The sequence below is a fragment of the Podarcis tiliguerta genome (assembly GCF_965153285.1).
Source record: "Podarcis tiliguerta genome assembly, chromosome: 3".
NCBI classification, from domain to species: domain Eukaryota; kingdom Metazoa; phylum Chordata; class Lepidosauria; order Squamata; family Lacertidae; genus Podarcis; species Podarcis tiliguerta.
In genome coordinates, this window is record NC_139536.1 from 60,325,685 (window position 1) to 60,349,959 (window position 24,275).

The 24,275-nt window shown below is 38.1% G+C and overlaps 1 protein-coding gene and 1 long non-coding RNA gene across 20 annotated transcripts in view; one reads left to right on the forward strand and one right to left on the reverse strand.

Moving 5' to 3' along the window:
• The window catches only part of BCLAF1 (BCL2 associated transcription factor 1), a 23,711-nt gene extending 3,391 nt beyond the window's left edge, over positions 1–20,320 (forward strand). For 4 of the 19 annotated variants that reach the window (XM_083434838.1, XM_083434843.1, XM_083434842.1 and 1 more), the window contains 10 exons: positions 612–736; positions 1,315–2,220; positions 3,482–4,150; positions 4,243–4,412; positions 9,107–9,212; positions 11,483–11,567; positions 12,386–12,561; positions 13,627–13,807; positions 16,479–16,625; positions 18,669–18,911. In XM_083434838.1, the coding sequence (XP_083290964.1) occupies positions 633–736; positions 1,315–2,220; positions 3,482–4,150; positions 4,243–4,412; positions 9,107–9,212; positions 11,483–11,567; positions 12,386–12,561; positions 13,627–13,807; positions 16,479–16,625; positions 18,669–18,896 (2,772 nt within the window). In that variant the 5' untranslated portion in view covers positions 612–632 and the 3' untranslated portion in view covers positions 18,897–18,911. Of the gene's footprint in view, positions 1–611; positions 737–1,314; positions 2,221–3,481; positions 4,151–4,242; positions 4,413–9,106; positions 9,213–11,482; positions 11,568–12,385; positions 12,562–12,695; positions 12,857–13,626; positions 13,808–16,478; positions 16,626–18,668; positions 18,912–18,992 lie in introns of those variants that run through there. The other 15 variants (XR_014509830.1, XR_014509840.1, XR_014509833.1 and 12 more) reach the window with 14 other exon arrangements.
• Positions 20,321–21,487: 1,167 nt separating this feature from the next.
• On the reverse strand, positions 21,488–24,005 carry LOC310675065. Its single transcript, XR_014509912.1, has 2 exons — positions 22,622–24,005; positions 21,488–21,950 (listed from the first exon to the last, which is right to left on the reverse strand). It is a non-coding gene; the product is annotated as an uncharacterized lncRNA (long non-coding RNA).
• Positions 24,006–24,275: the final 270 nt, after the last annotated feature.

Sequence of the window (24,275 nt, forward strand, 5' to 3'; positions counted from 1 at the left end):
GGGGGGATGGAGACAGTATGCTGGCATCCGTCTGTCTCAAGAGACAACAGAGTGCATCTCCGGGGGTGAATTCAAACCTCTGGAGAATCACAGCACCTGCTGTGGCTACAGAGATTGGTACTTTGTAACTGCTCCCAAAAAGAATTGGTGTTTTGAGTGACTTTCTGAGTTATGGATCAAAGGTAGATATTTGGGGTAAAGAACAGTAGAGTATTTTTTAGTTCAACAGTAGACTATTTTTTAGTTCAATATAGTTCAGTTATTTTTAGTTCAATATAGACAAGGATAAATAAAAGGTCTTTTTAATCAAGAAAGGAACAGCGCACACACAAAAATGCATAAGCATTAAATGTATTCAGTGTGAATATTGAAAGAATAGTTGACATTTTTGTTCCCTGTTACCTATAGTGCTTTCCACTGATCTTTGCCATGATGTGGAACATAATGTTTGAGGAGATTAGTGATAATTTGAAAAGTTTTTTTGGAAGGGTGGGATGGCTTCTTCTTGAATTTTTTTTTTTTAAAAAACATAATTTACCACTATCCATATATGAATTGATCATCCTGAAACTAAGGTAATGTGTTTCAATTTACTATTTTCTATTTGGTAGGTGTAAGCTACTGGGGGAAAAATGGGTCGCTCTAACACTAGATCACATTCTTCAAGATCAAAATCCAGATCACAGTCCAGTTCAAGGTCAAGATCCAGATCACACTCTAGAAAAAAGAGATACAGGTACATTTCTTACATTTATTAACTTTCTCAGTGGTTTATTTTTTTTTTTAACATTTGAAAGACAGACTTTATTATCAGCAGAAATTTGAAATGCATGCTAAGAATCACGTAATAGCTTAAGTGCTGTTTTGAGAAGATTCAACTGATTTTAGAAGACATTTTTTGCTTTGGCTACTGAAGCTTGTAGGCTACCGTTGAGTGTGGAGTAGTTGCAGAGGATGTACAGGACTTAATGCTTATAGCAGATGAAATGTCAAGAAAGAAATGCCTATAAACAAGAGAAACCAAGGGAATTAGTTGCTCTGATTCTTTACCCTGACTCTCCCCAGCCCCCTCCAGCTCCCATCATATAAACAGAAAGAGTAGCTCTCTGCACATTTCTTTGAGGGAGGGCTTCTATATTTTATTCCATTGATAGAGCACTTTGAACCTCAAAGGCTGCTGTTCAGAGTGCCTCCTGACCTTAATGGAGCTACTTGGGGCAGGGGTGTGTCTGGGCCAAGCCACTGTACATAATATGGGTAACTTATTTTAGAACAGTCATAAACTATGGGCACTAACATTTCTGTTTATCTTAGTTCTAGGTCTCGGTCTAGGACGTACTCACGATCTCGCAGTAGAGATCGTGTTTATAATAGAGATTACCGCAGAGATTACAGAAATAATAGAGGAATGAGACGCCCCTATGGCTATAGAGGAAGAGGTAGAGGATATTATCCAGGAGGTGGAGGTAGATATCACCGTGGAGGTTACAGACCCGTTTGGAATAGAAGACACTCTCGAAGCCCTAGACGAGGTCGCTCACGTTCTAGAAGTCCAAAGAGAAGGTCAGTCTCTTCCCAGAGATCTCGGAGCAGATCTCGTCGATCCTACAGATCTTCCAGGTCTCCAAGATCCTCTTCATCTCGGTCTTCATCTCCATATAGCAAGTCTCCCGTATCTTCTAAAAGACGTGGGTCATCAGAAAAGCAAGCAAAGAAAACGGAGGGAGCTGCTTTACAAGACAGTCCATTAAAAAATAAATCACAAGAGGAGGAGAAGGGTGCATTTGAACATGATCCTTCTGAAGCACTAGATGATTTCAGTAAATCTGCAGCAGCTTCAGGTGATATTTGGCCTGGCCTTTCAGCATATGATAACAGTCCGAGGTCTCCCCATAGTCCTTCTATTGCTTCCCCACCTAGTCAGAGTTCCTCATGCTCTGATGCCCACTTACTCAGCACAGTCCACTCAGCAAAAAACACACCTCCGCACTCGCATTCCATTCAGCATAGCCCTGAGAGGTCTGGGTCTGGCTCCCTTGGAAATGGCTCTAGTCGCTATAGCCCTTCCCAGAATAGCCCACTGCATCACATTCCTTCAAGGAGAAGTCCTGCTAAAGCAGTTGCATCGCAGAATGCTCCGCGTGAGGAATCTCGGATACGTTCTTTTTATCCTGAAGCTGGGGATCAAGAAAGTACAAAGGGTGCAAAATTTCTGAAAAGGTAGGAACCATAACTACAAAAATAAAGATAACATAAATAGTACAGTAAGCATACTTCTTTATACATGTATATTGTGCAGTGAAAAGTACCTGAATTTTCTCTAATTTTATGCTGGTTTTACTAAGGTTCTGACTTAGGAATGTATACATGAACTTTTCATTGTTTCTCAGTCAGAGCTGTAAATCTACGTTTTCATTAGTATGTTACAGTGTCTTCATTGGAAGCAATTAAAGAAGAAATATACTGCCGATTAATGTGTATTAACAGAGTCCTGTTATGAGAGTGGTTTCCCCATATTTTTTACATCTTTAATAAGAGTTGCTCTAGCAGTGTTAAGCAGTAGTGCTGAAAGATCCTTTTGTCTTGGTAAAGGAAATACCATTGTGGTGGTCCAGATTTTTCAAAAGTGCAAGATTGTATCTATCTTCAGTAGAGAAATTGTTAAATTTAAACTGGACATTGGCAACTTTCTAGCTGACAAGGTTCTCACCTTTGTTTATAATGTATCTGTAGAACTGAACATAGCTGTAACCATTTATGCAATGTTGTGTCTTTTAAAAATGAAATAATCAACCAGTTGGAAATCGGTTTCTCTGAGCTCTGCAGGATAGATAGTACAATTCTGTTCACTTCTCAATTTACTGAATATATCTTCTGAAATATATTATTTTTTATAAAGGAAAAATTGTTCTATTAGCTTAGTAATATATAATAAATGGCATACAAATATCGTAGAAGATAACAAATGAAATAGACTAGGGGGCTAGATGTACTTTTAATATATAGGATAGAGACTAAAAACCACATTGTATTGCTTCAGTAACTGCTTTGGCAAATGCCTTGCAATTTATTGTATCCAGATTGTAAGTGTGTTCTACTATGTAAGCAGTGTAAGAAGACATTTTTATAAGCTGTTTTTTTGACAGTGTTATATGCTCTGAACTTCTGGAATTAAATGGGATACAGATACTGTATTTGTGCTGAAATGTATTTAAGAAAAATAATGATTTGTAAAAGAGAGCAGTTTTCTTACAAAATAAAATAGGCACAGAAGTACAGGAACTTGTGCAAGAAATAGTTAAAAAATCTGAAGAGCCACTGAAGAATCTCATCAGTCAATATATAAAAAACGTTATACTTGTATAATTAAATTTGTTTGCTTTGGTACTCATTTTGTGGAGTTGGGATACCATAAGGATAAATGCTACAAACTGAAATGAAAGCAGTTGGGAGTTATTCTTCTCTTCTTTGCCATCCACAGGTACACAGATGAAGAGTCTAGAGTATACCTGCTTGAGAGGAGTAATGCTAGGGAGAAAGATGCTCAGAAGGAGAGAGGGCTAGAAAAAGGGAGGACAGAGGGAGAGAGAGAGTGGGAGGACCAAGAAGCTTTGGAATATTATATGGATAAAGAATCTGGAAAACAAAAATTTAATGACTCTGAAGGGGAGGACACAGAGGAGACTGAAGATTATAGACAGTTCAGAAAGTCTGTTTTGGCAGATCAGGGTAAGGGCTTTGCTGCATCTCACCGGAATGCTGAGGAGGAAGGCTCAAAGTATAAATCTAAAATCTCTCTGAAGGCAAACAGAGACAGTGAAGGATTTAGAGAAGATAAAAGTTACAAGCTTAAAGACACAACTAGCTATGTAGTGGAGAGGCCTAGTGCACTAAAAGATAAGCACAAGGAAGATGAGAAAGTATCTGAGAGAATGATGAAGAAAGAAACCCAGTCACCTGAGCAGGTAAAGTCTGAGAAGCTCAAAGAACTCTTTGATTATAGTCCTCCCCTGCACAAGAATTTGGATGCAAGAGAGAAATCTACTTTCAGGGAGGAGAGCCCACTTAGGATCAAAATGATAGCCAGTGATTCTCATCGACCTGAAGTTAAACTTAAAATGGCACCTGTACCACTTGATGATTCAAACAGGTAATTATCTGAATTTGTAACCGTTTTCACTTATCCATGAAGGAATTGCTTTTCATAATTTTTTGTTCTTCTTTTTGTGTTATGCACTTTAGACCTGCTTCCTTGACTAAAGACAGGCTGCTTGCTAGTACACTTGTCCATTCAGTCAAGAAGGAGCAAGAATTCCGATCCATCTTTGACCACATTAAGCTACCACAGGCCAGCAAAAGCACATCAGAGTCATTTATTCAGCACATTGTGTCCTTAGTTCATCATGTCAAAGGTATGTTTTGAATTTGCCATACAAAGTGAGCATCATATGGCATTAGGAAAGTGATGGTGAAGTCAATCCATTGGGAAATTCAGCACTTTTATTTTCATGTAGACTTCATGCTTTCCTCTTATGGTTATATATCCTAACATTCCGCATTCTAGGAAATGGATATGCAGATTTTGATGAGTGTTGCATAGTTTTAGAGAAGCTTTGGCAGATGTTACTTAAATTATTCCTCTTTTCCCTGGATTCAGATGAAAAGGAGGAGGAAATGAGATGGAGATTAAAGAGATGTGTAGAACAGAGAGATGGGGAAATATGGGGATAATAGAGGTGAGAGAGCAGATAGTGTTAAGGGATACACAGTGAAAAGATGGGGGAAACAGAAATTGAGCTGCAGAGACCCCTGTAGGTGGGGAGGAAATATTAAAAAGAGGGTTAACTGAGAAAGGGTCGGGTGGAAAGATGAGTGTGTGCTATGATGTACAGAGCAACCTAGTTAGAGATGACTAAATAAAGTGCTGGCATAAAATCATAACATTGTGGGAAATATAGTGGTTTCCTAATACGAAAGTGGCCCTCGGGGTGATTTGAGTTGTGTGCCTCTGGCATAGGCCAGTCTCTTGCATCTAATTGTGTGCATGTGTATCTGATACAGTTACAACTTGCTGAGATTTCATCTGGTCTTGAATAATTTTGGTTTGCACTACATGTCAATATAACAGAGAAATGCAGCATAACGTCTTTTTAGTTAAGTCTCCTTGATCCTTACTGTCACACTCCAGTAGGAATTCTGGAGTGACATAAGTCCTCCTCATGTCAATATGTAGTGGAACTAAGTGCATTGCTGACTAAATAGCCTTGCATAGGTGTAAGTGTTTGTTTTTCAACTTACAGCCAGAAGTTGGGTCTCCTGCTCCAGTGTAAGGAGCTTAGGCAGTCCATTTATAGCTGGGTAGGCCTTGGATGGTACCCAAAGGGCAGAGATTGGCATGGGAGTGTGAAGTTAGTTGTCCTTAGGTACCTGTACAGGGCTGAACTTCAAAATCATTAGTTGTTTGGGAATCCAGAGACACACAGCATTGCATAGCCCCAGTGGGCAAATGGAATGCATGCTCCTCTCCATAGTTGCATACTCTATTTTGAGATGAATATGAATAATGTCATATAAAATCCCCCAGTGTGCCCCTCCATAGTCCCATGAACTCTGTGAGTGACCTCCATTGTCATGTGAGTGGACTTCCACTTGCTCAATGGGACTTCCTATTTCTCTTCTCCACCCTGTTGCCCTCTGCAGATCTTCTCTGAAAGGTCTCTGAACTATCAAGCAGATTTGAGGGGCATGGGAGTTAAAAGTGGGAAGAGAGGAAGGGGAAGTTTGATTGTACAAAGAAATATATTACACAGTTGGAACTGTAGTCTTGGATGTTACCCTTTCTGTGCATAGGAGCAGATCTACTAAATACTATGGGTAAGAGCAATCTTATGTCACTTGGAAGTACAGGGGGCACAGACAGACATTATAACCCCAGCCTCAGTGCACTGGTGAAAGATGGAATGGCAAGTTGGAGGCCAGGCTGTAGCCTAGCTGTTACATGTACAAGGAACAGTGCACTGAAGCCAATCTTAGTTAGTTTTTAGTGTGTTAGCACTTTTCTTATTTTGTAATTAAATGAGTTGCATTTTTATATAATTAAATGAGTTATATTTAAAGCTGATTGGGATTGCCTGACTGATTCAAATGATATTCTTCTAGAAATATATATTTAAAGACACCCTGGTTACTAATAGATTTCTAAGTTTCTCCTCAAAACGGTGATAGCTCTTACTTGCTAGCTAGAAAGCTGCTACTTGGTGTAGGCAAGTCCCAAGACTTACCTCCGAATCCAACAAAACAAAACAAAAGCATCCACATATGACATTGCTCAGTCATATATTTGAATCAAGCTGGGATTAGAAGGGGAAGATTTTCAGTTGCAGCCAGAGGCATGTGCCTGGGTTTGCAAAACACTAGCTGAATGATTTAAGTATAAGTCTAGAGATGTGATACGTTGGTTTGTTTTCTGTTGTTAGCCATTGGGGTTTCCCCCCTGGTGAAGTAGGCATTTGGGAAGAGAGCATAGGTAGCTGCCTTAATTTTGGTCAGACTTTTTGTCTATTTAGCCCAGTATGGTTTTGTGTAACAATCAGAGGTCTTTCATGTTACCTACTCCTCTTTTTAACTTGAGAGGCCTGGGATTCAATATGGGACTTTGAGCTTGCAAAATATGTGCTTTATTGCTTAGCTACAGTTAATTCTCTTATCTAATGTTACTGATATGTATAACTGTTTCCCTAGCATTTCCACATGCATATACTTTAGTTTGAATAGTGGGTCTGCCAAATGTATTCATTGGATGGCACCATCACTCAAGCTCAGCAAATATCAACTGCAGGACATCTTGATTAAGGACAGATTTTGGGTTGTGTTCAGTGTAGCACTAATGTGAACATTCTGTTGGTGTAAGGATTTCTCCTTGTGCAATGGTATGTTCTTCCCCTGGGCACCCATGAAATCTGTTCTGGAGTTCCCCCAGCCCTCCAGAGCAGATTTGGGGATGATGGGGGAGAAGAGGGGGGTTTCATTTTGCTATTTCAAGAATGCAGTTAAATACCACCCTAAATTTCCTGCTTTATGTTGCTTTTTCCTGAGGAACAGCTAATTTGTTATAATAGGAATAAATCATGAAGAATTTCAAAGATGTGAATTTGCTGGTGAAAATATTGAAAATAACATAGTATATGGACTGATTGACCAGATCTCTAACAGTTATGCAACATGGGGCACAATATTATAATAAAGTTACTGAAAATTCATTTTCTTATGCTTTTATGTCTCTCACTGTACTAACTTAGATGTTGCTAATTGTTCATCAAGGGAGGAGCAGACAATTGATTTTTTTGCCTACTATAGGATGAGATATAACATAGCAAGAGCCAGCATTTGTTCCCGTAACAAGCCATCTTCTCCTTCTCTCCCTTGCATGTCCCCAAATCTGCCCTGGCGAGTTGGGGGACCCTTGAGCAGATTTTGGAGCTGCAAGGAGCTGGAGGGTGGAGAAGAGAAACCAGTAGTCATATTGCATAAGCAGATTTTCTTTATGCAAGTGTATGTACATCATTGGATGTCACCCATAGAATGAAGTATTTATCTTGGCCTAGATAGAAAGTTGCATTTCTGTATGTCTTGTGTTATATTTGTACATCGACTGTAGTTGTCAGCTGATCTTCTAAACATTTTCAATTCATGCTAATTTGAGAACTGCAAAACAAATCTTAATAAGCTTCCCTACCCAGAAAATGTTTTACCAAATTATGAAATCCCTGACATTATGCTAGCTAAAGAGATCATTTAAATTGAATGGTTCCAGTGAATATATAAAATACACAATTTGACCAGATGTCACTAATCTGTGACCAAATTAGTGCTGTGTCTAAATCATAATTTGTTTCCGAAGGTATTTCAATCTTTTTACACACTTGAAAAAACAAAACAAAACCTGTGGATCGAGTTTTGGTAAAAGCGTAGTAGTAATTTTACATTATTGGTGCAATGCAGCTAGACTAAACAGCTCTTCACTTTCCTAGAGCTGAAAATGCCCAGTGATATTTTCTTTTTCATTGCAACTAGGTCCTGGAATGTGTTTTGAAATGGCAAAATCCATATTACAAAAGTAAAATAGCTGTTGAAAGATAACAGATGCACAAACAGGCAAAGTTGAACCTTCTATCTTCCTGGCAAAAATGGCACAAAAACTGAGTTGCTAGCTCAAATTCCTGTGTTTGATGGAATTATGATTGAGGCACTACCCTTGTAGTGGCCATATCAAGTTTTAATGATTGGTTATGAGAGATGTGCTGGATGTTGGGCGGTAAGTTGATACAGATGTACATTGACCTGTTAAGCGGATAGCTTGCTTTATTTGTAGCATTTAACAGTCCGTTATAATTTTACACGTGTTTCTATTTTACATTTACATTCAAACATCTGTTGAACTGGTCTTTCAAAATGTAATGTGTGTTACTAATTTAATGGTCTTGGGTTAAAAAAAGGAAACTTTTAAATATGCTACCAAGTTTGCCAAGATGCCAGATGTTTAAATATATTCAGCTGTTAAGGTCTTCATTCTGGTCTGAAAAGAAGAAGTTGTGTTTCTTTTAAGGAAAAAACCTCCCATATCTTTATCTTATATATGTTTACTTAGAAATGAGTCCAAGTGAATTTAAGAGGGCTTACTCTAATATAAACGTGTGTAGGGTTACAACATTAATGAAGAACACTTAGCTCTATATCTATCAATTAATTAAATAACCAAAGAAGCTCTCTTTAAATTTGTAATATTTTCCTCTACAAATACAGCAATGTATTCTGCTCTTCTGGGCACAAAGCAAAAATGTTTGGGAAAAAGAACTGTCTCCGGCATTAAAAAGTTACGTTTTTTGAATTCGTAGTTGTACTGGGCAGAGTGTATGTGTAGAGAAAATGGTAAAATACAATGGTTACCTGTTGCTGTACTTTAAGAAAGATGTGGGGACAAATGTTATTTTTGTGTCTTGTATATTTTAAGAATTCATTTGCTTCCTTTACATCCTTGTTTGGTATTATATATATATGTGTGTGTGTGTAGTGAAATTAGACAGTATTTGTCCTCTGCAACCAACAGAACAATATTTCAAGTCAGCTGGAATGACCCTAAGTGAGAGGTTCACTGCTTATCAGAAGTCTACTGAAGAACATAGCACCCGGCAAAAGAGTCCTGAAATACACAGGTGCAGTATTACATAATTTTCTCTGCTTCTTGCTGAGCTGAAATACTAGTTACTCTCCAAAAGATAAGTAACTTCTTAGTGAAACAACAAGTTCCTTATGGAGAAGAAATTATTGGGGGAAATTGCCAGATCAGATGTGATACATACTTAATTGTCTGGTAATAATAAAAAAATATTTCATTAATTGAAAATGTTTCTGTAACAGGACACACTCCTGACTGGGTTTTTCTTTCTTTCAAAAAGGCAGGAGGTTGGAGATCTGAAAGTGGGGAATTTAACATGAATCCCTTGTCATGGTTACTTCCTCTTGAGGTTTAGATTTCCCCCCTGTGAATGGATGGAGACCTATTGAAATGGGTCACCCCTGAAGACTAATGGGGGCTCTGTAGGACTTCTGGTATGTTTGGCACTGCTGTTGAAGCCTTAGTTGCTCTGTAGAATATGGAGATGACTTGGCAGTTGACATCATAGTGCCCAGGTGTCCTTCTCCTTAGCAGAACCTAGGCAGCATTTGGTATATAGCTATACTGATACCTGTTTCTGGGGAAGAAGCGGGATATTATTATGGTTATGTTATGGTGAGGGCAATTAAACAAGATGGGAGACAGCTTAAATGCAGAGAAATGAAGACTTGTGCTGAGACCTGATCATTATATTGAGATTATTCTGTGGGAGTGTTGCTGCTAAATTAAAAAATTACGTTCACCACTGTATTCTCAGTGTTATTTAGCTGAACCTTTCCAGATGTATAAAGGCCTGTTTAGGAATACCACAATGAGATATATATGGAGTTGCCTTAGAAAACAGTCCAAAAAATCCAGCTGGTTTAAAATAGGACAAAAAGAACACCAATGCTTTGTTAACTGCACTGACTTCCTAGTCAATTTCTGGGCCCAGTGTTGGTATTGACTGAAGATAGTCTCCTCCCGTGTAGATGTACCTGGACCCCAAGATCATCTTCAGAGGTCTGTTCGTAGGTGCTCCCACCCAATGAGGTGAGGTGGGTGGCCACTAGGTAAAGGGTCTTTTTAGTGGTGAGGCCCCAGTTGTAGACTGTTATCTCCAAAAAGGTTGTGGTCTTTTTGGTGCCAAATGAATACTTTTTTATTTTCAAATGTCATTTAGATTTAGTGTATTTTTAAGTTCTGTGCACTATTGTTGTTTTCTGATGCTGTTTTAATTGATTAATATTTTATGTCTTCTATTTTTACATTTCATAGCTTAACTTCTGTATGTAAACTGCCCAGTGAATTTTTTGTTGATGGGCAGTATAGAAATATTGTAAGTAAATCAATAAATGTTTCATTCAGTTTAAATGGTAATTGTGTAAATTGGCAGGACCAGCACAAAATTTCCTGGTACCTGAGGGCACAGCCAGCACTGCTTCCCAGTGTACCATTCCCATGGCAGCCAGCAAATACCTTTTAAATTTAACAGTGTACTACTTTTAAACTTTAAACTGCTTACTCTTCCTTAGAGCAAGGCTGGGTGACCCAGTTCCAGTTAAAAGCCTTGTAGGAACTCTTTGAGTGCTAAATAGAAGGATGACCAGACTGAGGGACAGTGTGTGAATATGCTACTCTTCTCAGTCTGCCATCTGAAGAGAAGGTCTCAGTATAGCTCATGGATGGGCTGGGCCTGTTGGGGAGGGGATACGAAACTTTATGGCCAGGATACAAAGAGCAAAGGGAACTATATGTGCTTTTTCCATAGCTATCCTCTGTATTGTATCACAAACTGTATGTTGTTACAAAAGTACATACAGTGCAATTGCTCAAAGAGAATTGGAATTCTCACTGGGGCTTTCTCTGATATACAGCTCTTTGACTCAAGGCCTAAGTTTGCAAAAAGTTAAATAGGATATAAAACATTACTCCCTAACTCTAGCTATGTGTGTTTAAGTGAATGATGATACCTGTCAAATGAACTACAGGTTTTGTTTTTCTCTGTGTGGAGTTGCTATGTCTGTGTATTGTTAATGTAAAAAGGCATTTGAATTTTCTAGTTTGAAATTGCCCCTGAAAGAAAATGTTGCATTATGTGGTTTTTGAATACTGCTGTTGGTTTAACTTCATGGAAATGTGTAGCTGTTGCTATTTTGATTTGACTGGTAGGTCTATGGGTTTTATTCTTGAGATGTATCTGTACTTTTAAATGGGTTCAATTTTAGACTGCACAATGGCACTTCTTCTTTTGTGTTTCCAGTTTTCCACTTGACAGAGATGAATGTTGGCAGCCATAATTATTACTTTTAAAAATCTTGCATTTAGGAGGATTGACATCTCTCCAAGTGCCCTGAGGAAGCATACCCGTTTAGCGGGAGAAGAGAGAGCCTTTAAAGAAGAAACTCAGAAAGTAGGTTCTAAAGTGATATTCTTATTTTAGTTTTGGTTTAAAGCATCCAAGCCCTTCATCCCAGAGTCATGTTTTACAAATTCTGCTTTTATCATTTTATGTCTTAAGTGATAATAGGTCTGACCTAGTTCTGATCATTTTCGAAGGATGCAGTGGACCAGTTTTGTGTAATCTAATTGTGACATTTTATCACTTTGACACAAAAGGATTACTGTGCTTTTTGTTCTTAGAAAAATAGACAGTGGAGTCTCTGAATTTGCTTAATTCTCTGAATTTGCCAGTCGCACTAAATTCTTTCACTCTCAGGAGCAGGGTTTCCTTCTTTTAAGTGGGGGTGGGTGGGGGTGTGATATCCAGAAAGCCCTGTTTCACGAGTGGTATCCTATCTTTGGCTTCAATCCATTAATTACCAATGTTATCCACGAAGGATGTAAAATAAACTTTTCTTTAGACTGTCCTAGTAATTGTTAAAGATGTTGTTATATTGAAGTTTTGTTCCTGGATAATACTTGAAAGCTTCTTTCAGGTCTGCTTTCTTTTTGTAAGAGTAACTTTTCAGTCCCAATTCAAGCAAGTTTACTCTCTTCTATGAAAGATCATCCTACTAAATGTGCAAAAGAGCTATTGGGAAAGGGAGTATCGCTTACATAGCTGGGTAACAATGGAATCCTATCCCTGTTTATTTAGATGCATTCCCACTAGGTTCATTATGATTTACTTACAGGAAAATATGTATAGGAGTGCATGCAAAGAGGTTGATTTCCTATTCATTCTCTTAAGGGTTTTTAATACTAAAACACTGCACATTTCTGATCCAGGGAGATAAAAAATTAAAGTGTGATGCTGCAGATCTTCGACATGACATCGACCGCCGTAGAAAAGAACGAAGTAAAGAACGAGGAGACTCTAAAGGTTCCAGGGAATCCAGTGGATCAAGGAAGCAGGAGAAAATTCCAAAGGATTACAAGGATTATAAATCTTACAAAGATGACAGGTAAAAGGCTTAGCTCCCATAACTAGGCTTTTAGCTTCTAATTAGACTTTTGTAATTATAAGCTTAATTGCTTTCAGTTATCACTGTACAATGGAACATCTAAATTTAAACAATTAAAATTATTTGTTTTACAGCAAAAATGTATTTGTCTTTTACACGGCTTATGGTGGATGAGGACAAAAACTTTGGAATAGCAAGCTAACACTGAAAAAAAATGACAAATTAATCTGTCCTATTATCCAGGCTACATCAGGAGGTTGGACTTCAATGCAGTACATTTCTGTAAACAGTTTGTGTAAGAACTTTGGTTCGTTATGCTTGATTCCGCACTTTTTCAACTCATAACACCCAGATTATGAGAATTTTACTGACATGTAGGCTTAATGTGGGAAAGGGGGGATGAGAGTTATTTCCCCCCCTCAAGACAGATAGTGGGATCAGAGGAACAGGTTAGTCTTTAATAAAGCAACTTACTCAATGTGAACTTGTAGCAGTGATAATAATTACTTCAGATGTATCTACCTTTGGGGATTTGTATTATATTCTATAAAAACTGTAAAATCAATGCCAAATGTATTTGCTTTGGGGAAATTGAATGTGAAGATCGTATTTTCCTGCTCTTACTTACATAATCATGGATTTACTTGCACTTTCTGTTTACTTTCTTACACTGATGTCCATACAACCATCAGTTGCTGATTATTTCTGCACCCTGGGTTTATATAGCAAAAAGGCAATATCAATTTTTGCTTCTTGGTAAGATGTACAAAATAAATGAAATAGTATCACTTTAGAATTTTACCCTTGGGGATTTTCCCCAACCTTTTATTCTCTCTTCCATTGTAAAGCATGCATATATATTTAAATTAGTTTGCTGGCTAATAGGTTCTCCTTGTTAGGTGCTAATGAGCCATTAGCTGTTAAAGAGTTATAGATGGAAACTGGATAGTGTAATAATACTGCACGTTAGATTCAAACAAGAAAAGAGGATAGCTTCTATGGGCACAGAAAATAAATCCTATGTATAGGATGCTACAGCAAACAGTATGGTTTCTTATTTTTCAGTAAACAAAAAAGAGAGCAAGACCGTTCTCGATCTTCCTCAACTTCCTCCCCATCTTCCTCCTCATCCAGTTCCCGAGAAGAAAAGGACAGCAAGAAAGAAAGAGATGAAGAATTTAAACCCCATCACGAGCAGAAAGAATACCCAGGTTTTACAGGAGTTGGAAGACCTAGAGGCACATTTGTGAGTTTCTACCATACTTTTCCTGTTGTTTTTTTTAAAAAAGTCATAATTGTAATAACGGCATTCAAATTATTAGGGTTTAGTTGTTTTATGTGAAATATTATGGAAGTGCATTTTGAAGAAGTTCCTGCTGGAAATGTAGCTTGCAAGGAGGAAATATATAAAATCCTATCCTAGATAGGGATATATTTATCTTTTTTGATAAAAATATGCACAATAAACATCTAGTCACACCTGCGGTGTTTCCTATTGTGTTCTACCATTAGCTTGCACATATGCTTCGTAGTCATGATTTTAAGTGTTTGAAAAGTTGATTGTGAATTTTCTCACAGAATATTCTACCTTGTTAGTGAGACTTAATTAAGGAGTAAGTTTTTCTGTGTGTATTCCTTTTTCCATATTCTTTGTTTTACTTTTTTGTATTTCTAGTCTCATGAGCAGTGTTTTGAGCAGGAGGGACCAAATTAACCAGAGTAATACATGATTACAAGATAAAACAGTGTCATCTGGGCTTTCATGTTCAGTGACAAATGAGCCAAGTCATCCATTATTTGAGATTGGCATGAGAGAAAGGTGTATACAATTTTAAAGCAGTTGCCTTATTTGTATTGGGCTAAAGTTCATTACACTCTGGATAGTATCATGTGCTTTAAAATGGGATGAGAGAGTTCTTTATGGGGAGGAGCAAGATGCATTTTTACTACATCTCATTGCAGGCCAAATCGAATAATGGATTACTTCTATCCAACCCAAACTTCACTAGTAAGGTGTTGGTTTTGTGTGACACGTAGTCACAGTTAAGTAATGTCCATTAATTGCAAATGCCAAAATCCTGAGGCCCTTAAAATTGCAAGATTTAAATAATCCAGAGTTGGCTTGTTGTTGGCTCTCTTCTTTGCTGTGCTTATGGTTTCATTGTTTCAGAATAGGGTAGGATAGCTAAATTCTTTATAGTAAAATATTACAGTTTATCAAGGGTACCTAAACTAGGGCAAAGTACTTTAAAGAATTACAAGAAATTGTTATGTTCAATTGGACTGTGAGCAACCAGTATTTGTAAAAACTGACCTAAGGTTACACAAGAATATAATCAACAATAAAGGGATATATAACATTCTTGTTATGGAATGACATGTATGTTGTGAAATATAAAGCAACATTTTAACAGCTTAGTAGTTTAAATGGGAAGATGGAATTGGGACTGGTTATCATTATTGAGGGTGTGTCCAGTTTTAAATTTTAAGAAACACTATTACTTGGTGGCAAATAAGTATATTAGAGAGAGATGATTTAGTGGTGCTTTCTTTTATTTCCTTAAAGTATTTTTATTCTGCTCTTCATAAAAAAAAAAAGGGGGCTCTGGTGTGACTTACAAAAATCATCAGAAAGGTAGTCCTTGCCCTTGGGTTTTAGATCGAAAGAGAGACACACAGAAGCAAAAGGGGTTTGAAGGGGAGCGAGGAAACAAGCTCATGTACTTGAGTTTCTTGTAATGACCAGCTGGAATTGAAAGATTTGGGAAAGAAGAGCTGGAAGTTGCTGGTCTTTCATCAGACTCTTAATTGGCGCCCAATAATTTGGTTTGTTTTCTTCACATGATGTGAGTGGACTTAAAGGGAAATACAATGCACTTGCCCTAGCAATGCAATCCTGTATGAAAATTCTGTATACCCATATTATATATTAGACTTGGAATTTACATACTTAATATAAATGTATTATGTACATTTAAGAACCTAAGCTTCAGGCAACCTATTCTATTCTTCCTTATAGCAGTTGCTCCTCCACATCTGCCTCAAAACTACACCACAATCTTTTTATCTTTTCAGAAATGTTACCAAAGTCCATTTTCCAAGATCTTCAAATTAGTTACTTAATGTGGTTTATACCTTAGTTAATGGCTTTGAGTGAATACATAATCATTTAATGTTTTTGGTGTAAGTAATATTGTGCCATATAGTTCCTGTTATAAATGAGCCTTCTATATGGGATAGTTTATGAAACATTGAAAGGCAGCTATGACTTGGACAGAACTGTGGGTCTTGCCATGCCAGCAACTAGAAAAAGGTCAAGACTGTTTTTTAATGCTACTTTTTTAAAGTTACTTGAAAGTATTTTTCCTATTACATCTCTGTTGTGCTATTTCAGTTAAAATGCATTTTAAAAAATCTAGGCTCTTTCCATTTCTCTTACTTTTTCTCCTTTCTTGCTTTTTATGTTGAATATTCTAGACTACCAGACTTTGATTGTTCATTGTAATGTGCAGTAAGAGAACAGTAACTCCCGAACACATGTGTTTAATTTCTCCATCCTTCAAAGCTAGGCTTTTAAGCTGCTTCTTTGGAGAACTAGAAGCATCAGCAAAAATTGCTGAATTTGGTGTTTTCTATGGACTACTAGACTTTAGAAATTTCTCACTATCATATACTACTTTTTCAAAGTGTTATCTTGGATACGCCCCTTTTTTAAAAAATATGTAAACGCTCTTCTGCTAGCTAGAATGCCATTACCTTAAAGTGGCAGTTAAATTCTGTAGATTGATCCATAAGCCACTTCATTTGTGTGTGGTATTATCTGATGAATGATAACAAAGCATATTAGTTCATGCATTAGGAATTTATCATTTGCTTTGTGTAAACAAATTAAATGCATAAATGCTTTGGTTAATCAGTTTCGAATTAGGGGCAGAGGAAGAGCCAGAGGCGTGTTTGCTGGAACAAATACTGGTCCCAGCAACTCAAACACTACTTTTCAAAAGAGACCGAAGGAGGAGGAATGGGATCCTGAATATACCCCAAAAAGCAAGAAATACTTCTTGGTGGGTGCCATACTATTATGCATGCATCTTTTCTCAAAGCTTGTCTTATAAGCAAATTTATGTAGGCAATATCTAAAGCATCTTCTATCATTTGAAGAATCTTAAGAGTCCTATAGGGGGAGCATTAGAGCTCATACTTGCTTTTATATCCATCTACATAGGCTGATAAGAAATGACTAGCTGTAGAAGACAGGTCTTTTTGCACAACCTCTTGCTTGTCAGTTGTGAAGAGAAAAGGAGAGAAAGTCTAGCACTTACAACAGGCGTCCCCAAACTCGGCCCTCCAGATGTTTTGGGACTACAATTCCCATCATTCCTGACTACTGGTCCTGTTAGCTAGGGATGATGGGAGTTGTAGTCCCAAAACAGCTGGAGGGCTGAGTTTGGGGTGCCTGATTTACTCCTGCAATACACTGTTGTAAATACCTTATTCTATAGCAGATTTCACAGTTGTAATACCTTCAACTGTAAGGAGATTGGCTTGCATAAGAGCTGTGAGAGAAACCGATAGTAATAGCACCACTGGTTTCAGTTGAATAAAAATTAAAATCTTGCCCCTCCTGTTCACCCCGACCGCCTCCCCCAAATACCTGTTAGGCCCTGAGGAAGTTATAAATGCTTCCCTGACCCAAAGCCTTTGGTCAATATATGACTAGAAAGAAAAGCACATTTTTGCATTGTATTCTCCTGATGCCCCTTAGACCCGGGTTTTTTTTTTTGGGGGGGGGGAATGTTTACAACAAACTTTACCTGCACCATAACTTTGTGCTGCTTTTATGAGGCAAAAGAGAGTTATTTATGCCTTCCCTATCAGTGATAGCCTGGTCGTCCAGTATTGGGTAATGGGCAAGTTTATCCCCCAAAGGGTTGCCCCCAGAGTATAGCATTTCCAGTAGCAATTAATTTATTGGAGGGAAAGTAAAAGCATCCATTCAAGGAAGCCAATGAAGTCCTGTCATCTATCCAAAGTGATTTGGGCTTTGCAATTCCTTAACTTGTTTTTGGCCTGTTTGCATTGGGAAGAAAGTCAAGGCTATATCTGAATAGCCTTGTCTGTCCTGTGTTCTGTTTCATAGTCTACACTATGTCAATATTGGGAACTGGCATTTCTGTGTAAAATCTTTCTGATTGCTCACTTGGCAGATTTTTATAGATGAAAATCAAAAAATGTAATGCAAGTGTAATATGCAACAAAATGTTAACAGTGCTTGTTCTCCTTTCCCCCTCCTCCAGCAGCCAGCCAACATTTGTAGGCATTGTACATACCTAGCCCTAATTGGGCTGTTTTGGGAATCCTCCACTTTATTCTGTTTTTTTGTACTTCTGCAAAAGTTCCTCTGAGTTTTGACTATACTGTATAAGTTATAGTTGCAACCACACTCATTCCTCAACATTGGAAATTGAGAGAATGATATGGTAGGCATGGTTAGTTTTCTTTGATTTTTTTGATGTAGCAAAATCTGCCATGTGACTTTTCAGAAAATATGTATATTAACCCATTATTTACTGTTTCTTCCCATACATTTTTGCATCCCATCAATTAGTACTGGTAAACCCGAGGGTGTAGTATAGATAACTGAAACATAGACAATTTATATTGAATCAGACAAGCAGAAGTTTAGAAGCCTGTGCAAATGACTAAGATATTTTGTTGCACCTAAAACTGAATAATCTGTTCTGTGTCCCTTCAAATCAATGAGGGCCCTTAGATTAGTGGCACAGCATATGCTTTGTATATCTAACATACTAAATTTAATCACTGGCATCTCCTGTTAAGGGATCTTTGGTAGCAGCTCTGGGAGATGCCTCTACCCAAGACATAGTTTTGCGCAAGCTTTCCAGTCCAAATGGACAATGCTGAGTTTGATGGACCCAATATTCTAACTTGATATCGGGCAATTTTGTATGTCTGTATGCTTCAGAACATCAAGAACAAATGACTCAGCTACAGTTTTTAGCTGTGTAAAGCAGGTGGTTTAAACTTTTCCAAATAAAGTGTGTTAGATGCTTAATTTTCCATTGTTAATCCATGTTTTACTCTAGCATGATGACAGAGATGATGGTGTAGATTACTGGGCTAAAAGAGGAAGAGGTCGTGGCACTTTCCAGCGTAGCAGAGGAAGATTCAACTTCAAAAAATCAGGTAGCAGTCCAAAGTGGACACATGACAAATACCAAGGGGATGGGCTTGTGGAAGATGAAGAAGAAACAATGGAAAATGAAGACAAGGAGAGACGTAAAGAAGAAAAAGTAAGTAGTTCTGGTTTATGAACTCCTTTATTGCTCTATGAATTCTAATTCTAATTTTAAATGGCTTAAAAACCCAAAGTGTAAATAGTGCAAACATTTTCATCTCTTTTTGCACAGGAATAGTAAATTTGAAGATGAACTACAGCTGAAAACATCTATGTGCTATCTACACAGCATTATAATATGACTTGTCTTCAAATGAATGTAAGCATTTTACTTAAATTTTATTGTTGGAGAGTAGTTTAGTTTAGTTTTTGTTTTTTGTTCTTTTGCAATCTCACTAAATAGTAACTGTTGATGATTATACAAAAGCAAGTAGAAAAGGTACAATACTATTTGTCATGAGCAACTTTTTAAAATGTTTACTGATTGTTATAAGCAGTGTAACTTTGCTTTGTCCAGAATATATGGTGAGAACCCTGAAAGTTGTATTTCATTGCCCCTTCCACAGCTGTGTTTATTCTAAAGTAAAACTTAGGTCTGCACATCTAAATCTTGAGGCAGCATTTTAAAATAAATCAGTACTAAAGATCAATTCTATGATGGAGTTAGTAATTTCCTGAACTTTCTATTTGTGTGGCTTATGTTTAAATTGCAGCATAATATTTCTTTGACTGATTTGGGTTGGGAGACTAATAATTTGTTTAACGCAGCCACCAAATGTCTCAACATTTGAACAGCACTGCAAGATTAAGGATTTGCAATCTGTTTTCACAAAGCTTGCTATTGATCACGTTTGAGAACCTGAATACTTTGCTATCTTTTGTATCCCATTTTCTGAAAAATGAGTGCAAATAGGACATTATGCAAGTCAGTGTTGGGATCTTATTAATTCTCTCATACATTCACATTTCTAGAACACGATGGGAGTTCTCTTCTGAACTGATCTAGATCTGACAAGTAGAGCTGTAGCTTAACAGGTGCTACGTTTCTCCGTCCACATACCCTTACTGCTAATGGGGAAATGCCTCAACTGTTTGTGCAACAGCACTAAAAGTAGCTTGACCTTCTGCATACTTTTCTTACAAGAAGACTTGTCCTACATTCCAAACCTTTAGGCGTACGACAGAAAGAGGTAAATTGTAGTGAAAAAGTTACCTTTTAACACAAGCATGTTTCAGTGTTTTCCCTCCCAGAGTTTACATGCATAATAAACATAGTCTTATGTAAAGCACTAGATGCTATCCATTTATAACATTTAAGCAGTGTGTATAACAAAATGACATTATTACTGCAGGAACATTAGAGGAAGACTCACTGACATCTCGTGAAAGTGTCGGCCAGAAAACTCATGGCAATATTGATCCAGCTACCAAATGTATCAATCTTTCCCCCAGTTTGTAAAATAGTATTTTCCGTGGGTTTTCTTCAGATAAATAACTTGACCATTTGGATATCTTCATGTTTTCAGTCTTCAGTGGAATAAAGATGTGAAAATTCTAAAATGACATGAGACTTTCATTTGCAGGTCCAACACATGCCATAGAAACATTATTAAAGCTGTATGTTTAAGTCTAAGCTATAAGGATTCTTGGAGGAAAGTCTGACATTCTATTTTACATTTAAAAACCACATATTGAAAGAGTAATTTAAGCCAAATTTGAATTCATGTGTCCATTTAAAAGCTGAATACCAGTGTTTTGTCCAATAAATTCTACTGCTTGAAATCATATTTCAGTAATTGCTAAGTTTCTGAAAGTCACACTGTTGGTACTTGAACTCTGACTGCTGCTGCCGGGTATTAGACTGAATGGCATCTATAAATGCAAAGCATTGAGGTGTACCGTTGAGCACACCCTGCTCAGTATCTTAATGATAGTGTGCAAAGTACTGTATTCATTTAAAAAAAAATCATTCTTTTGTAAGGTAAACTGTGATATGAAGATTATGGTCTACATTATGACATCACAACAGAGCTTCTCTTTCCTGTTCTCCCTTCAGCCCCCCCAAATCTGTTCCAGAGAGTTGGGGAACCCTATGGAGCAATTTTGGGGAGCTCGGGGGGTGAAATTGGAAGCTATGTTGCACAAGCAGATGGGTATTATGGATGCAGCCTAATTTATTCTTACCTTGTTAGGTTAAGTAACCAAGAAGTCTAGATACAGCTGTCCAAATTACAGTGGTGCCCCGCAAGACGAATGCCTTGCAAGACGGAAAACCCGCTAGACGAAAGGGTTTTCCGTTTTGGAGGTGCTTCGCAGGACGAATTTCTCTATGGTCTTGCTTCGCAAGACGAAAATGTCTTGCGATTCCTGGGTGTTTCTTTCCGCTCCCCACCCCCTTTTTCTAAGGCACTAAGATGCTAATAGCCTTTTAGCAGCTAATCCGCTAATCCCTTAAGACTTTAATAGCTGCTAAACCGCTAATAGCGCTAATCCGAACCGCTAGACAAAGAGACTCACGGAACGGATTCTTTTCGTCTTGCGAGGCACCACTGTACTTGTTTTCACAAAATAAATTCTAGGCTTTTGTAATGTACGACCATGCATCTCCTTTATAAAACTGTAGTTTGGATCTAAAAGGGAGATTTATGCTTTCTTAATCTAGTCACAGATCACACAGGATTTTATTTTTATAAGCCCTTGGGTGGAAACACAGTGCCTATTTTAAACAAGCAAGGTTACAAAAACAGAGTTTACAACTAAACATTAGGAATAACTTTTTGACAGTAAGAATTGTTTGAAAGAGGAACAAACTCCCTCAGAACGTGGTGGACCCTCCTTCATTGGAAGTTTTTAAGCAGAGGTTGGATGGCCATCTGTCATGGATGCTTTAAGCTAGATGACCCTCTGGATCCCTTCCAACTCTACAATTCCATGATTCTAAGGTAGATTAGCTCAGAGGTCGTCAATTTACAACAGTAGCATAGATTTGCAACATTGGGAGCAATGGATTCTCTCTGACTAAATCATATGAGCAGACCCATTGAAATCAGTGGGCTTAACTTAGTTACTAACATGAGAACATAAAAAGAGCCTGCTGGATCACCATCTAGCCCAGCATCCTTTTCCCAGTGGCCAACTGTATGTCTGTGGGAGACCCACAAGCAGAATTCAAGAACAAGAGCACTCTCCCCTCCTGGGGTATCCTGCAACTGGTATTCAGAAGCATTACTGCCTCCAGTAGTGAAGGCAGAACATAACCATCAGGGTTTGAAGCTACCAGTAGCTTACTCCTCCATTAATTTGTCTAATCCTCTTTTTAAGCCATCAAAGTTGGTGGCCATCACAGCAAGTTCCATAGTTTACTGTAACTATACACTATGAGAAGACGTACTTTCATTTATATGTCCTATTGGACTATTACTAAAGTAGTCCATTGATTTCAGTAGTTCTACACTGAGCATTACTTAATCAGATACAATTCAATATCTACAAAAGGGGGGAGGTTCTGTGAAGTAGTGGAAAAATTAGCCAGCTCATTTCAGGTTGACACGTTTATGCACCAAAACCCACCCATTTGATTGAGCTGCAACTTGATGTTCAGGAGGGCAGGTGTGCCCTTTATTTTAAAATCTAGTAAGGTAAAGGTATTATGACATTGTCACATTTATTGAATTCCCTTGTATACTTGTATACTATGGTCCTGTCAAGTCCTGGGGTTTTGTGGGGTTTGAAAAGGCTAACCAAAATAATTTTGCCATTGATGTTTCTTCCTCGAGAAATTCACAAAGTCACTTCCAAGAGCATGGGCACTGACTAGCTTGCAACAAGCTTAGTTCTGGTATACTGAACATACTGACAGACATATGATATAAAAGCAGTGGAAGACAGGAGTTCCTGGCATGCTCTGGTCCATGGGGTCACGAAGTCAGACACTACTAAACAACAACAAACAGAACTGACCACCTCCATCTACCTTCTCATACACCAGACACACTTCTGCTCTATTTCTTTATTCAAACCCTTAAAAAATGTGTTGGTGATACCACTTGTACTGTTCCAGGAAGAACTGATAAATGAAAATAAATGACTTGGACATAAATGTGTTGGTTAGTTTTATAATGTGGCAGGAGATGGAAAGTTTGTAGTGTATTAGATATATTTATATCAAAACTCGGAAGATTAGGGTAAAAGTAAAATCATCAGGATCATCCTACATATTGGTGATAATCCCAAGTAGTCAGGCATGTGCAGCACTAGTTCAGAAATGGCAAGAAGAATGAGCTATGGCACAGAATTTGAGCATTGGGGGAAACCAAAGAGCAAATGCAGTGAGCAGCAAGGCCTGGAATAGCATTCTTTAGTTTCTGTTTTGGCTTAAATTTAAGAACCAAATACATTACAATGAACAAGGGTTAAAAGCATGGATGTGGTGATACAGACTTCCAAACCACTTTGACTGAGCAAAGTAGCAAACAAGGAAGGCCCTGTCAGACTTGAGATCACTACAAGTGAAATAAGGTATGTGTTTTGACATGCAGGACCAATTCAGTGTTTACATGACTGAAACTGCTGTGTTTCCTGATGAGAGAGTTACACAGAGACATGTTCCAGGAAGCTGCAACTGGCCATAGATTCAAGATGTGACAGATCGGAGTGACCACAGACACAATCTCAATTTGGAAACAAGTTTTTTCTGAACCAGATGAGAAGCTTGTTTCTTGGACTATGGAACAATCACAGTGCCAGTAGTGGTTAAGCACTAAGGTAAACCTGAAGGCGTTGCTTTCTTGAGACAATATTGTACAGTAGTACCTCGGGTTACATACGCTTCAGGTTACAGACTCCGCTAACCCAGAAATAGTACCCGGGGTTAAGAACTTTGCTTCAGGATGAGAACAGAAATCACGCGGTGGCGGCGCAGCAGCAGCAGCGGAAGGCCCCATTAGCTAAAGTGCTTCAGGTTAAGAACAGTTTCAGGTTAAGAACGGACCTCCGGAACGAATTAAGTACGTAACCAGAGGTACCACTGTATCTATTTGTTAACAGTGCATGTTGCAAGCAGAGAAAAAGGCTGCAACTTGGGAGTGAAAGTACACCTGGCATCTTTACAACCAACAGTGTTTAGTGGTGGGAACTCATACACTTTAAGCAGGCTCATACTGTGGGAAGGGGGTTTATAGCAATAATCAAGACTAAATTTGAAAATAAAGCAAGTTGAAACCTGGAATTTTCCTTTGCACAAAAATTAAATCAGATTTAAGGTAAAGGGACCCCTGACCATTAGGTCCAGTCGTGACCGACTCGGGGGTTGTGGTGCTCATCTTGCTTTATTGATCAAGGGAGCCGGGATACAGCTTCCGGGTCATGTGACCAGCATGACAAAGCCGCTTCTGGAGAACCAGAGCAGCGCACGGAAACGCTGTTTACCTTCCCGCCAGAGCGGTACCTATTTATCTACTTGCACTTTGACAAGCTTTCGAACTGCTAGGTTGGCAGGAGCAGGGACTGAGCAACG